The sequence below is a fragment of the Procambarus clarkii genome, chromosome 23 (assembly GCF_040958095.1).
Source record: "Procambarus clarkii isolate CNS0578487 chromosome 23, FALCON_Pclarkii_2.0, whole genome shotgun sequence".
NCBI classification, from domain to species: domain Eukaryota; kingdom Metazoa; phylum Arthropoda; class Malacostraca; order Decapoda; family Cambaridae; genus Procambarus; species Procambarus clarkii.
The window spans coordinates 33119022-33135391 of NC_091172.1; the positions used below are offsets into that span (position 1 = coordinate 33119022).

The following is a 16370-nucleotide window of genomic DNA, read 5'->3' on the forward strand; positions in this document are numbered from 1 at the left end:
GGAGAGAGAGAGAGAGGGACGGGGAAGAGGGGGGGAGGGGGGAGAGAGAGAGGGGGGGAGGGGGGAGAGAGAGAGGGGGGGAGGGGGGAGAGAGAGAGGGGGGGGAGAGAGAGAGAGGGGGGGAGAGAGAGAGGGGGGGGAGAGAGAGAGAGGGGGAGAGAGAGAGAGGGGGGAGAGAGAGAGAGGGGGGAGAGAGAGAGAGGGGGGAGAGAGAGAGAGGGGGGAGAGAGAGAGAGGGGGGAGAGAGAGAGAGGGGGGAGAGAGAGAGAGGGGGGAGAGAGAGGGGGGAGGGGGGAGAGAGAGGGGGGAGGGGGGAGAGAGAGAGGGGGGAGAGGGGAGAGAGAGGGGGGAGAGAAAGGGGGAGGGGGGAGAGAAAGGGGGAGGGGGGAGAGAAAGGGGGAGGGGGGAGAGAGGGGGAGGGGGGAGAGAGGGGGAGGGGGGAGAGAGGGGGAGGGGGAGAGAGGGGGTTAGAGAGTGGGGGGGGATGGGGGGGAGAGGGGAGAGAGGGGGGGAGGGGGAGAGAAGGGAGAAGGGGGGAGAGAGGGGGTAAGAGGGGGAAAGTGGGGGGGGTAAGAGAGGGAGAGTGGGGTAAGAGCGGGGGGAATGGGAGGGAGGGAGGATGATAAATAATTACCGAGGAACACAACAAATTCCTAATTTGATACTAATTTTTGTTTGCCTCAGATTGTATCTTGCCAAGGTATGGTGCGTCTTCCAGTGCCAAGGATTGTGCGAATACGGGGCCACGCGTCCCACACCCACACGCCTGGAGAGACACCCACTCTCCACACTACTCTACAGGTATATCATGCACAATTATTTTTGTATCACAATGATACAGTACTGCACAGTTATACTATACAGGCAATACACCAGTTGCATATGTGCCTGCATATGCTTAAAAGTGTAACCTGATAATTGTGATTAAAACTGTATTTCATGTACAGTATTGTACATGTACAGCAAAACCACCTCCACAATCTGGACAACGGTGCAGTACACTCGTTCAAACCTCAACTGAATTGGGGAAAAATCTGGATATTTTACTTTTTTTTTTTTTTTTACATTTGTCACCAAATTTCTTCAAGTTTTCTTGTGGAAAATTATAAAATTCATTTTTGTATATAAAGGTACAGTGGCACCTCGACTTACGACTGCCCCTACTTACGATAATTTCGAGTGACGATGTAAATTGCATTGAAAAATGTGACTCGACATCCTATATTTGTTGGTACACGTTCGGGTCGACCGAGCGCGTGGTTCCCGGTCACGGAGTCCGACCTGCCTCAGTTTACTACAACTGCCTGCTTAGTGACGATCGCGCCTATAAGAAATTCTACGTTTGTGGTGATTTTTTGCATTTTGAACATTAAAGTAATTATTATATATAACACCATGAGTCCCAGGAAAGTCAGTGGCAAGGCTCAACATATGAGATCCCATGTAAGAATGACCTTAGAGCAGAAACAAGAGATCATTCGTAAATATGAAGATGGTGTGCGGGTTGTTGGACTGGCTAGGCAGTACAACAAATCTCAGTTAACGATATCCACCATACTGGCTAAGAAAAAGGACATTATGGGTGCTAAAGTGATGCATCATTACAGACAAATGTTAAAACGAAGGGAAAAACAAATCTCTTGACAAATTTGTAGTGAGACAAACAAACACTGAACCACAACCAGGTCCTAGTGGTATTCAGGCAAAACGTAGGAGAGAGAGTACCCCAGAGAAAACACCACTGCCTGATGTGATAATGGAAGGGGACTCCCCTTCCAAACAGTAACAACTCTCCTCCTCCCCCCACCCCCCTCCTCACCATCTTCCATACGCCATTAAGAGCCCTCCATAAAGGTAAGATAAACTTAGGTACTATATTGTAGTTAGAAAAAAACATTGTACAGTGGTACCTCGGAACACGAGTGTCCCTGTATGCGAGTTTTTCGGAATACGAGCCGGATTTCCTCAGAAAATGTGTCTCGGAAGGCAAGGGTTACCTCGGAATGCGAGTTTGTTGATACCGCGCTGACCTAGCGCGTGGTGACACGGCGATCGTCGCCCCTCAGTTTACCATTGTCTCCCGCCCAGTGACTATCCCTCCTGAATTCTTCACAAGGATTTACAGTTTTATGTCGGTTTTTTGGCCATTTGAGCATAAAAGTTGTTATTATATATCTAGCCATGGGTCTCAAGAAAGCCATTGATAAGGTTCAACCTAAGAAAATAGCTGTGAGTAGAGGCAGTAGAGGATGTCCCTTCTTGATGTGTGAAAAGAAAATGTGTGAAGTATGGGAAGAACTGCAAAGTTCTGTTGAAAAAACTCACCCAGATAAAGCTGTAGCAGACAGTTGCATTGACCTTTTAAATGACAATGTGATGTCTTACTACAGACAAGTGTTAAAATGTAGGGAAAAACAAGTGTCTTTAGACAGATTCTTAGTAAGACAAACAAGTCCTAGTGGTATGCAGGCAAAATGTGCCAGTGTGTGCTCACCAGTGAAGTCCTCACTGCCTGATGTGATAATGGAAGGGGACTCCCCTTCCAAACAGTAACTCCTCTCCTCCTCCCACCTCCTCACCATCTTCCATACGCCTACAGCATTCAACAGCAAGGTAAGTAATAGCTTGAACATAGTTTTATAGGTTTATTTAGATGAATTAGGTATAAAAATTTACTTTGATGTGGGGTTTTTGGGGTAGTCAGGAACGGATTAATTCATTTCCCATTATTTCTTATGGGGAAATTAGCTTCGGAATAGGAGCCGTCTCCAGGAACGGATTAAACTCTTAAACTGAGGTACCCCTGTATTCTGTATAAAATGTATTTGTATGTTAATATTTTGGAGGGTGGGGAACGGATTAATTCAATTTCCTTTATTTCTTATGGGAAAAATCGCTTCGACTTACGATATTTCAACTTACGATCCGTCTCTGGGAACGGATTAGCATTGTAAGTCGAGGCCCCATTGTATTTAAATTCAAAATTAATATACAGTGTATATTAATTTTCAAATGATTTTCTGTTATAGTAATAACAAATATGATTCAAACTGAATTACTGTACTAGTTACCTTAATGAAGACTCAATATTGTAGCTAACTGTACTACAGTACTGAAATTTGTGAACTGCTTGATCAAACTCAATGAAATGTGAACCCCCAAAATCTTATCACAATCTTTGCTACCCGAATTTTCTCCCATGGCTTTTTTGTCTGCCTGAATACTTACTTCAGAGCCATGATCAGGTTTTCTGTCAATGTGCAATATCATTTTTTTTGTTATGGCACTTCTTTTTCCTACTTAGTTTAGCCCAGACAACTCTTTCTGACAGACATCTTTTTAACTCAAGCAATTTTCAAAATAATTACATAAATATCCTTAATTATTGAGGTAATACTTTCACATTAATCTTAAAAGTTATGCCCAAAATGGAGCGTGTGATTAGTGGCTTAATAAAAAAATACAAATATCTACTATGTAATCAGAGTACTGTACTGTAATCTGGTCCTTGATAATGTTTTAAACATTATTACTATAATATACAAGAGTGCCAAGTCTGGGTATGCCATGCTAATAGTGCGTAAACAATATTATGCCCAGTTCTAACTTTATTGCAAAATTTATACTTCAAAATAAGTTTATTAAAACATTTAGAAAAATATGTATTATTTACTACACAGATAATAGTTAAAATAGTGGAACAATACAATCAAATAGGAATTATTATTTGTGTTGATTTGTATTTTGTCAGCAATTTCTTATGTAAACCCAAACTGAATTCATATTTCAGAGGGAATCCAAGAGTAAAATTTGTATAAATACATTACAGGTACAGTATTTGAAAGTTTCATTATAACGAGGTCTGGATTTAAGAGGTTGCACAGTGCTGCCCTCGGGCCATACAGGCTGCCCTCGGGCCATACAGGCTGCCCTCGGGCCATACAGGCTGCCCTCGAGCCATACAGGCTGCCCTCGGGCCATACAGGCTGCCCTCGGGCCATACAGGCTGCCCTCGGGCCATACAGGCTGCCCTCGGGCCATACAGGCTGCCCCTCGGGCCATGCAGGCTGCCCCTCGGGCCATGCAGGCTGCCCCTCGGGCCATGCAGGCTGCCCCTCGGGCCATGCAGGCTGCCCCTCGGGCCATGCAGGCTGCCCCTCGGGCCATGCAGGCTGCCCCTCGGGCCATGCAGGCTGCCCCTCGGGCCATGCAGGCTGCCCCTCGGGCCATACAGGATGCCCCTCGCGCCATACAGGCTGCCCTCGAGCCATACAGGCTGCCCTCGGGCCATACAGGCCGCCCTCGAGCCATACAGGCTGCCCCTCGGGCCATGCAGGCTGCCCCTCGGGCCATACAGGCTGCCCCTCAGGCCATGCAGGCTGCCCCTCGGGCCATGCAGGCTGCCCCTCGGGCCATACAGGCTGCCCTCGGGCCATACAGGCTGCCCTCGAGCCATACAGGCTGCCCCTCGCGCCATACAGGCTGCCCCTCGGGCCATACAGGCTGCCCCTCGGGCCATACAGGCTGCCCCTCGGGCCATACAGGCTGCCCCTCGGGCCATACAGGCTGCCCCTCGGGCCATACAGGCTGCCCCTCGGGCCATACAGGCTGCCCCTCGGGCCATACAGGCTGCCCCTCGGGCCATACAGGCTGCCCCTCGGGCCATACAGGCTGCCCCTCGGGCCATACAGACTGCCCCTCGGGCCATACAGACTGCCCCTCGGGCCATACAGACTGCCCTCAGGCCATACAGACTGCCCTCAGGCTATACAGACTGCCCTCAGGCTATACAGACTGCCCCTCAGGTTATACAGGCTCCACTCAGGCTATACAGACTGCCCCTCAGGCTATACAGACTGCCCTCAGGCTATACAGACTGCCCCTCGGGTTATACAGGCCCCACTCAGGCTATACAGGCTGCCCTTAGGCTATACAGGCTGCCCTTAGGCTATACAGGCTGCCCTTAGGCTATACAGGCTGCCCTCAGTTTGCTCAATACCCTTTTGGAGAATACATACACAATGCTTTGTATGTTGAATTCTTTTTTTATGCAATTTAATACTGTATATAATTTTGTCATTAAATAAAGATTTGCACTCTGTATCTATCAACACACATAGTATGTTGCACTTGTGCTACATAAAGCACACTTCATGAGACGCTATACAGTACATGAATGTGTAATTAACACCAGCCATATTAATTACAGGAATATTCTGCTTATTGGAGGAAATCTTAATATAAAAATTTCACATATTAACAGTTTCATTATACAGTACTGTACAGGGAAATACTTGTTTATATTATAACATTCAGTGATAAATAGACATTAGGAGACAAAACCCAATTCTTAATCTTTGTCATTAATTGTCTTTATTCTTCTTGGCAGATGGGGACATATCTTGTGTTTCACCTCACAGATTGGGCACATGTGAGGAAATGCTACCTGGTACTTAATGGCATAGAAAAGGTTCCTCGCACAAATGTACCACCTAGAATTGTACTTGAGAGAATTCATGGTTCGGATGCTACACAATCACAACTATCTTTTAAAGGTAACACACACAAAATAATTTAATGAAATACCAGACTTTCAAGTTTAATACCATTATTTCAGTATTTGCTACTTAAAATGCAGATAAAATTAGAGTATTTCCAAAAACCAAATACTGGACAGTAATTAATATATTCTAGCTTTACCGCAAAAATCATTTTTCTGTGAAGCCTCTCTCTGGCTCCCCAGAGCTTACCGGGCTGATATGCATGTATTAGACTGTGGCAATGGCCTCTGAATGGAGTTCCAATGACTACCTGGGACCACAAGCAAGAATCTGGCCCCCTCAGAGGCGCACGAGGAGCAATGGCTTATAGAACCCCCCCCCCCCCCCCCCCGTGGTTGGAAGCATTCTATGTCTGCCATTGACCGGGTTAGGCACCCAGAAAGATAGGCGTCCCAAAACAAACACCACATGGTGAAACATTGCTACCAAAAACTGAACTGCTAAACAGAACTCCCCAAACTGAAAACAAGCAAACAAGCATGACATCACACCCGCCACCGCACCGCGAAACAGCTGACCGGATAGAGGGAGGGTTACCAGGGAGCCTCCGGGACTTGTCCAGAAAATGGCGTTTCAATACATTCAACGCGGGTTTTCTGTGGAGAGCCCTTCCGTGCCACCCGGACCTACCTAACCACAGAAAAGAAAAAGAGGGACTTACCTGGGAGGCGACCGCCACTTGCACCTCAACTCGAAGTCGAGACAACCGGCTGCAAGATGTGACCTAAAGCAACACATGCCCGACTAGGCCCAGGAACATTAACAAGGTAACAGGCAGCCAGGACCCTGTTCGACCTCCAAAATCCTCACCCCCCGAATGTCAACGCAAGACATATTACCAAAAACGGCAGCTAAAGCAGCAAATTTGCGAATGTCATGGGCACAAGGATAGACCACAGGCTGGCTAGACCTAATAACCATGCGAACGATCTGGGAGACCCGAGCCCTGGAACAGGGAAGGAAAACCGGGTCAACCCAAAGCACGTCCTCGGTCACGGAGGCCATGGAGTGCAAATAACAACAAAGAACCAAAACCAGACAACACATGATGCACCCCTGGCCGAACCAACCAAGCATCTACTAACCAAGGACCCCTCCTGAATATCGCCGTCTCGTTCTTCGCTAGAAAAGGAGATGGCTACAAACTGAGTTTGGGAAATGTGACGTGACTTACATGGCAAAACTAAAATAGTGACATAAGTTTGTAGTAACATAAGTTTGTAAAATGATATGCGAGAGAATTTTAAATCAGAAGAACAACCTTTTTGAACAACAACTACGCACAGCAAAAACAACTTGTGCTTAAACAATCGTTATCTTCAGAAAATACACTGTATGATATATATATAAATAAGAAACTGCAAGCATACTGGAGCACCTCAATCCCTGTCACTATATATAGTTAATTGTGCATTAAAACATATTGTAAGTCATGAAGAATCTATATGACCCTGCACTTATGGATGCAGGAAAATCATATGTTGTGATATATATACACAGTAATATATTCATACACATATGCACACAGCTTTATCAAAGACGTTGATACTACACCTCTTGAAAGACTGTTTAGAAAGGTAAAGGTGCATCATATTGTGTGGGGGATGGGGAGGAGTTATCTTCATATTGATCAAAGCAAAGGTGAGCTATTATTTTGACTGGCTGGCAACTTTGTGAATGGTGATACACTTACGTTCACACCACACTTAGTATACAGTGGCACCTCGACTTACGATTGCCCCGACTTACAATAATTTCGAGTTACGATGTAAATTTGATCGAAAAATATGACGTGGCACCTCGACTTACGATTGCCCCGACTTACAATAATTTCGAGTTACGATGTAAATTTGATCGAAAAATATGACGTAACTTACGATAGTGTCGTCGACTAACGATATTTGTTGGTACACGTTTGGGTCGACCGAGCACGTGGTTCACGGTCACGCGGGCCAACCTGCCTCAGTTTACTAGAGCTGCCCACTTAGTGACTTTTTTTTCTGATGTCTTACTGCAAACAAGTGTTAAAATGTAGGGAAAAACAAGTGTTTTTAGACAGATTCATAGTAAGACAAGCAAGCAGTGAGCCACAAGCAGGTCCTAGTGGTATGCAGACAAAACATGACAGAGTGCACACCAGTGAAGTCCTCACTGCCTGATGTTATAATGGAAGGGGACTCCCCTTCCAAACAGTAACACCTCTCCTCCTCCTCACCTTCGTCCATACGCCATCAAGAGTCCTCCATAAAGGTAAGATAAACATATGTACTGTATTGTAGTTAGAGAACAAAATTGTATTTAGTATAAAATATATTTGCAAGTTAATATTTTGGAGGGTGGGGAACGGATTAATTCAATTCCATTCTAATTCAATTACCTTTATTTCTTATGGGAAAAATCATTTCGACTTACGATATTTCGACTTACGATCCATCTCTGGGAACGGATGACCATTGTAAGTTGAGGCCCCCCTGTAGATGCAAATGCATAATACCTGTATTTAGATTTACTGGTGTGCTTGGTTTCAAAATATTGACTCCAATTGTATTTATTTAACATTGCCACATTTTTTTTAAGTTAAGCACACTACTTTTCCATCTCTGTAGGTAAACAGAGGGATCAATCCTAGTTGAATCCTCCACTTTCTGCTCCAGCTTTCTTCTTATATTCCCTCATTTTCACTTAAAAATTATGGTTTTGGGCAAAAAACTAAAATAGTACACATTCTGCAAAAACCACTGAGTAATGTCCTCTTAAGTTAGAAGCAAAGACAAAACTGAGCTTCTCAAGTGCTAGTGCTGGATGCCTAGGTTAGTGGAGGACACAGTTTTGAGGAGTGTTGTATCCATCTCATATGGTCAAGACTGGGTTTCCCTGGTAAGATTTATTTGATATCCTTTTACTTAGTTCCTTGTTGACAATCATTCTTTGGGTATTCATAAGGTCAAGTCAACAGGTGATGAGCTGGTATTTCTGCTATGGGTGGCCAACTCCCATATAATAATGATCCTTCCCAAGACTATAAAAAAAATAATTCCAATGACACATGCCATTACAGGTAGCAGAAATAATTTGATAGCCAAATGTTGACCCCCCCCCCCCCCAGTCAGTATCTTGCCTACCCCTGGACTAGAATATGATTGTTTCAAAAAAAAAAAAAAAAAGTAAAGTACAGTATATCTAACGAGAGAGAGAGTAGCTGCTTCACATGTGCCAGTAGACCTTCAGAAGTTTCCTCTAACCTTATGTTGTTTGTTTCAGATGTGACCCATACAAATGAAAACACCAGAAATAATGTTAGTCTAACAAGAACACACACCTCCCCCCTTCCTGGCACCTGCATCACAATGACTCGAGATAGTCCCACATGTCTTCCAAGCTCAGCAAAATTGTCTTCAAGGAGAAGAGATTTAAGTCACTGCAACAAAGACAACAAAGGAAACATACAAGTTAATAACAGTGTGCATTTGGTAAATGACCAAAGTAAACAAGACATAGAAGGTAATGGATCAGAAGGGCACCAAGAGAATCAACATAATCAGATCATTCTGAACATGGACCAAACTGAGGAAGTAACATCATTACTGGATGAGGATGAGGATGAAGATGAATACACTTCAGATACATCTGATGACCTTCACAAGGTAAATTAATGTAGCCAAATCAAATAATTAATTTTTAGTATGTTAATAAATGTGTAATTTAGGAAATTACAGATATACATTTAAATCTCTGCAGTCAGACCACCCGAAAGATTATCAGGGGTTAAAGGTGTTAAGTCTGTATTCATAAATTCAACCACTCTAAAACCAATTGCACTTCCCATAAAATAATTCATTATGCAGTATGCCAAGTGTCATAAAAAAGTTAGGCAAAACAAAACAAGTGACTGCTTGAATGAAAGAACTGTGCCCCGAGGCAGCCATCAGTTCTTACTGTGAGCTAATGATCTGAAACTTTATCGGCCAATATGCCACCAAATGGTTGCCCAAGACACTGGGGGTCTTGGCCAGCTGCACACCTCACTCACAAGTTTCCAGTACTGAACCCCCGATATCCTACAGGGAAGGGAACAGAACATGTACGTGGATCTACCGAGAACTCACCAGAAGAGAATTTCATTATATGCAACTCTTGATTTCTGAGTGGGCCCCACTCAGTAGCTTCCCATAGATTATTCCCAACAGTGCCTTGGTAGAAGAGGATGTCTGATGAAATAAAACATAATAGCAAAAACCAAAAAAACAGAAGAGCTGATCTGTCAAAGGGGATGGTAGGAGCAGCAGAGCTTCAGTTTTCAGAACACCAGTAGCATGCCACATACCCATGCACCACATGTGTGTGGCAAAGCCGAGGAACATCCAAGAAGGAACAAGAGCCCAACATATGGCTGGATTGCCAAAAAACCGACGTTGAATGTTATGAAACACCATTTTCTGGGCGAGACCCAGATACTCCCCGGAGCTTATCCAGGCTGATATGCTAATGTCAGACTTTGGCATCAGTCATGTGTAGGGAGTTCTGTGGGCATACCAACGACCACGACCCAGAACCTGACCCCCTCAAAGAGGCATGGGGAGCAATGGCCTATAGAAACCCCTGTGTGGTTGGAAGCATTCTGTGTCTGCCATCGACTGGGTCAGGCACCCAGAAAGGTAAGAGTCCCAAAACAAACTCCTATTCTGGTAAAATTGCTACCAAAAGCCGAACAAGTGGATAGAACTCCCCAAAAGGAAACGAGTAAACGAGCATGACGTCACACGTCGCCGCACCGCTGTCTGCGCAGCTCCCCCCTCTCCGGGAGGGGGAAGGGGGAGCCCCAGATCCCCCAGCCGGCTATCTACCCGTCAGTTCTGAGGCTGGACATCAAAACACGGGAAAAACCGTCGACCGGGGGGAAGGAGGGATGCCGGGGAGCCTCCGGGTCTCACCCAGAAAATGGCGTTTCATTACATTCAATGCTGGTTTTCTTGGGGGAGCCCCTTTGCCTACCCTGCCTACGGGGTCTCGTAGCCTGGTGGATAGCGCGCAGGACTCGTAATTTTGTGGCGCGGGTTCGATTCCCGCACGAGGCAGAAACAGATGGGCAAAGTTTCTTTCACCTTGAATGCCCCTGTTACCTAGCAGTAAATAGGTACCTGGGTGTTAGTCAGCTGTCACTGGCTGCTTCCTGGGGGTGGAGGCCTGGTCGAGGACCGGGCCGCGGGGACACTAAAGCCCCGAAATCATCTCAAGATGAGCTCAAGATACCCAAAGCTAACTACCCACAGAGGAAAAATAGAGGGACTTACCCGGGAGTCGGTCGCTGCTTACTCCTCAACTCGAAGTCGAGACAACTGGCTGCACCAGCCGACCCAAAGCGACACAGGCCCAACTAGGCCTAGGAACATTCACAAGATACCTAACAACCAGGACCCTGTTTGACCGCCAAAATACCAGTGCCTGAATGTCAGCATATGTTGCCAAAGATGGAAGCAAGAGCAGCGAACCTGCGAACGTCATGGGCATGGGGATAGCCCGCAGGCTGGCTAGTCTTAATAACTCTGCGGACAACCTGGGAGACCCGCACCCGCGAACAGGGAAGAAAGGAAACCGGATGCACCCAAAGCGCGTCCCCGGACACAGAAGCCGTGGCACGCAAATAACAGTGGACGGCCGCAACCGAACACAAAACATGATGCATCCCCGGCCTAACCAACCAAGGATCAACAACCCAAGGGCCCCTCCGGAAAACAGCAGTCTCATTCTTTGCCAGCAAAGAAGGGGATGACTGCAGACGAACAAACCAATCGCTACGATCTAAGAGGCAAAAACCCCTGCACCGGAGGAGACCATGAAGCTCCCGATCCAACCCCCAGAGGCCAATGCTAACAGCAAAATGTGTACTTGGATGAAAAAACGATTCTTCGCGGCAGGGGATCGTATTCCAGGGACCTGCCCAAAACGCTACGCGTACTAGTGGCTGTACAAGAATGTAACAACTCTTGTATATATCTCAATAACGGTGATAGCTGCCCATCAACAATTAGCAGCCACCATACCTGCCTCTCCTCCAATTAACCCCTGGGGTGACCCCCAGGGGTTTATTGGAGGGCACCTAGGGAAGGTAACCCTAGGCGAATGCAGCCCTAGTACTGAAGAATAACTCCTGGCTCTCGCACCCCTGGAAGACAGCCACCACACTCGAAGCACAGTGCTGAAAAAAAATACTGGAGCCAGAGCACACGACCTCTGCCTCTAGGCATCAGCCTTAGAACTGACCTGGAGAGCGTGCAGAGATCCTTTACTGCTAGAATCCACTCAGTAAAATCTCTCAACTATTGGGACCGACTGAAATGCCTAAATCTGTATTCTCTTGAGCGCAGGCGGGAGAGAGCCATAATAATTTACACATGGAAAGTAGTAGAGGGGCTGGTCCCAAATCTGCACACAGAAATAACAGCACACGAGCCCAAAAGGCATGGCAGGATGTGCAGAATACCCCTGTTGAAAAGCAGAGGTGCAATAGGTACTGAGAGAGTACTCTCAACAGCAGAGGCCCGAGACTGTTCAACACACTTCCACTACATATAAGGGGCATAACTGGCCGACCCCTCAGTGTTTAAGAACGAACTTGACAAGTACCTCAAAAGGATACCTGATCAACCAGGCTGTGACTCATACGTCAGACTGCAAACAGCCGTGTCCAACAGCCTGGTTGACCAGTCCAGCAACCAGGAGGCCTGGTCGACGACTGTGCCACGGGAATGCTAAGACCCAAAATCACCTCAAGGTAACCTCAAGGTAAGGTAGCTTTACAGACAACTGGAGGGCTCACAAAAAAACAAAGCCTCGAAACTACCAAACAACTCTGCAAATGATTTCTAATGAACATGGGTTCATTCATAATTGACTTGAACTAACTCAAAATATGTTAGTACCAATTACTGCCTCCACGAGGCCCGGCCCCCCCCAGCCCCAGTCACTTCAATGCCTCAGATCTGTTGCTGATGCCCTTGCTATCAGTATGGCTTGTAGTGCTACTGGTCCAACAGATCGCATGCAAGCCCCACTGCTTCAAGCTAAATGCCAGCCATCCTTGGACGTCATTGTCTTCCAGGGGGGAAAGGCCTTTTGCTGTGTTTATTGTTCCTTGTCTTAGTAAAGGCTTCATATGCATGCTTTGGTTCTGGCTTTTTGTGTGGGCTTAGTTCTTTTGACATTTCAGGCTGTATACACTCAGTATTTTCTTCCCTGTGTGTCTACTAATGCTGCCTTTGTACAGTCAGTTCCCTTTTCTGGCGTATTCGGGAGTTCGCACGAGAGACCTGATCACTGGGGCAGGGAGCCTCACCTTGGGCTATTCAGGGATCCTTGATTCATCTGTTTGCACCCTTTGGCTGGGGTATTTGTTGGTTGTGTTGGGGCACACTGCAGTCGTCACTCATAGCCTAGTGGTTTGGGCCTGCTTTTGGGGTCTGTTCTTTTAGCGAATGGCCCTAGTGCCTGGGGTATCTGCTTGGTTACCAGCCTTCAGGCCCTGGCAATCCCCCTGCAGGTCTCTGGCGAGGTTAATATGGCTTGGCCCATCAAGCCCGTTTTCACTGTGCAAATTTGAGGGGTGTTCACTGGCCTTGTTACTGAATGTTGATTATTCTTTCTGCCCCCACCGTGCTGCCTGTTGGGTCAGTGACACCTACAGCCCTGAGTCATGCGAGGTTTGCTCTTACTGGGTCTCTAATGACAGGCTCTGCCTCCCAGTTGGAGGCAATTCGAGCATTTGCCACTTTGCTGAACCCTCGAGGGGTTAAAACACAAAGTAAAAAATATTCCCTACTAAATCTATATAATTTGTCTGCCTTATAACCGAGTTTCAGTAGAATCAGTGATGCACTTCTGTTTGATATTTAACCAAAAACTGCATCACTACTAGAACAAATTATCTTATGCTAGATGTACTAAATATCCTGTATGACAACTTAACAGTAATATAATAAGCCTTTACTGATGCTCAGGTTGTGCGGAAGCGACTGTCAGTGGACATCACACCACTCCTTAACCCACACCCAAATGATAAAATCCTTGTACTATTATTGAGACCAGCTGAGGAGACACAAGCCTGGCAGTTTTTGTCATCATGTATAAAGGTAAACACTACTCTGTACTACAAAGCTAAAAGCCAAGTCATAATATCATATATTTTGAATTCTAAACAACATTTTTGTGTCCATTTTCAATCAGGTCAGTATAAAGAATTAAAGGTTTTAAATATAATATAGAGTTGGTCTTTTCTGAACACTTGTTAGCTAGGTTAACTGGTACAGTACTTAATTTTAATGATACACAATTTTTTTTAGCATTATTCATAAATTGACTACATCATTTAAAATAAATGTTCATCTTTGATATACAACCACCTTGTAATACAGGAATTGATCCATATTTGTTATGGCAGGTAACTCACTCCAGCAGCAACACTATGGTTCTCGACGGTTCTGGCACCATCAAGAAGGCCCTCACAAGAACAAAACCTCTCTATTTTTCAAAAAATGGGCATGTGCATAGAATCTAGACAACGTCATGGAGACTACACACAGTCTTTTAATGATCGTTGACACTCATTAAAATGTACCTGAAACATATTTAGAGCTTTTCATTTTTCTATATACCCAATTTGAACAGTTCTTGCTGACTCACAGCAGTAAAATAAAATATTCTTATTTACATTTCTGAATGAGCAACATTTACTCTGCTGTAATAATATAACAATATAATAATATAAATTCTTTATAACAGTTTCAAAGAGCAAAGATACACATGAAGAAAACAATCAACTGACATTATGAAGGCTCTGGCAGACAGTAGCCTCCTCCTGCATCATATTACTAACATGATGTAACTTAGTAACTTATCATTTAATAAACTTTATCCTAATGGAAGCAAATAATAAGCTCATAAAACAAATAAGTATCAAGTCAATACATTTTCATGTTAGCTGATCTTGGATAACCTCTCTTAGCTTGCAGTTTCATTAGGAACATCAATGACACCCCTAATGAGCCCTAGTCTTAGTTAATAACAAAAAAAAGTGAGAAAAATGTAGGTTTTACTTACTTACAGAGTTTCTATACAAGAGGTAATGTGCTCACAGTCTATCACTGGTTATTGCTGCTTACTACATCTACTACACTTTTAGGTGTTGTAGCCTGCAATCATCACACATTCACAGTTGGCAGTTTACCACTGTACAGTATTGTTAATCACAACTCATTATAGACACTTTACCAAAATTGTTTTCAATTTATGATACTATAAGAATCTCGAAAATGATCACTGTAGATATCCACCATTGAGTGCTAAATATATCACTTTACATTGAGCTAATGTCTTTAAATAATTAGTGACCTTTGTATGCCATCTGGTTACTATATCAATGGAGCACTGCATAAAATGCCTTTATCAAGCACTCGCAAAATCATTGTCCTCTTTGATTGAATATACCTAAGTTAGATCATTGTCTTGACTATTCTTAAAATTACTGTATCTGTTAAATTCCTTGTAGACAACATGCATGAATCCCAGGGGTTCCAATTTATTGTGTCAGCAGCAGCCAGCTACCACAAGATGGCCTCCATGCTAACCTTGCATTTTTCTTTCTTATCTCGCATCTTACTGAGGAATAATCCATTTACTGAAAACTTTCTCCAACTTGTCATCAGTATCAGTACACTTCTGTATACTTGCACTTCTGCAGTACTAATCTTCAGTACCAATTGACAAACAGACCCTCACTGGCATAACCCTATGTGTAGCATGTACTCAGTAGAGATTCACAGGCACAAAGAACGTTCCTACCAGCTGTGTCCCTTTTTATATAGGCAATCAGAGCCCAAAGACTAACTCCCCTTGATTGGCTGAAGCATTCAGCTCCTTCAATCCTAATGATGGTGGGATGAAGGTCTCTTCCTTTGAACCAGTGAGCTGCTGATTTACTTTTATAAGCTATAATGACCATTCCTATATCTTTTTTTTTTTTTTTGCACCAGAATCCAATTTCTATCAAGCCTCTCCCAGGGCCTATTAAATGTCATCTTTGACATATCAAACTCCTGGAATCTACCATTTCCTAACCTGTTCTCATTCACAACTTTCATGACATCACTTCTGCACTGTTCTTCCCTACACCAACACATAGTACAACATAACGGGCAAGATATTTAGCAAGTAAAATATCTAAATATATTTAGCAAGTGTGAAAGGAAGGGATCAGCAAATTAATTTGATACGAGGAGTGATATGAGATTGGGTCCCCACCCAGTATATCTGACACATGTATTTTACAGGTGTCAGTGCTGTAAGCTCTGGGAAACCATTGAGGACATGTAGAAATGACTAAACTTTATAAACTCGGCAATAACACACACCCAACATTGTTTAGCCAAGTTTCTTAACCATTGTGTTGCTTGCCTTCCAAATATGGCAACCCAGCCCCCACCCCCCTGTGCGCAGGAAATAAATTCTCGGGAAAAAATTAATTTAGTTTTTTTTAATATTAAATACCCTTTCCTGATTATTGACATGTAAAAAAAAATCAAAATTGTAATTATTTTGGCCGCAATGGGGTCCGGAAAATGGCGTGTGACGTCACAATTTGGGTGGTTGCCTGTGACGTAGACTCCCAAAGCCAGTCGCCCACCAGCTTCAACATGCGCGAGTTGCCACAAATATTTTTTTGTTCATTTTTTTAGTACATTTCCAAATACAGTACATTTGTTTTGTTTTTCTTGCCAATTCTATATATAATGAACACGTACACAATATTATGGCAGT

General features: G+C 44.4%; 2 protein-coding genes across 9 annotated transcripts in view; one reads left to right on the forward strand and one right to left on the reverse strand.

Annotated features, from left to right (window-relative positions):
• LOC123763995 (uncharacterized) overlaps window positions 1–14182 on the forward strand; it is a 26027-nt gene extending 11845 nt beyond the window's left edge. For all 5 annotated transcript variants that reach the window (XM_045751418.2, XM_045751419.2, XM_045751417.2 and 2 more), the window contains 5 exons: window positions 685–801; window positions 5390–5555; window positions 8823–9205; window positions 13556–13687; window positions 13996–14182. In XM_045751418.2, the coding sequence (XP_045607374.1) occupies window positions 685–801; window positions 5390–5555; window positions 8823–9205; window positions 13556–13687; window positions 13996–14112 (915 nt within the window). In that variant the 3' untranslated portion in view covers window positions 14113–14182. The remainder of the gene's footprint in view (window positions 1–684; window positions 802–5389; window positions 5556–8822; window positions 9206–13555; window positions 13688–13995) is intronic.
• The window catches only part of Fancd2, a 123248-nt gene that overhangs the window by 93407 nt on the left and 13471 nt on the right, over window positions 1–16370 (reverse strand). The gene's annotated exons all lie outside the window — the stretch shown is intronic.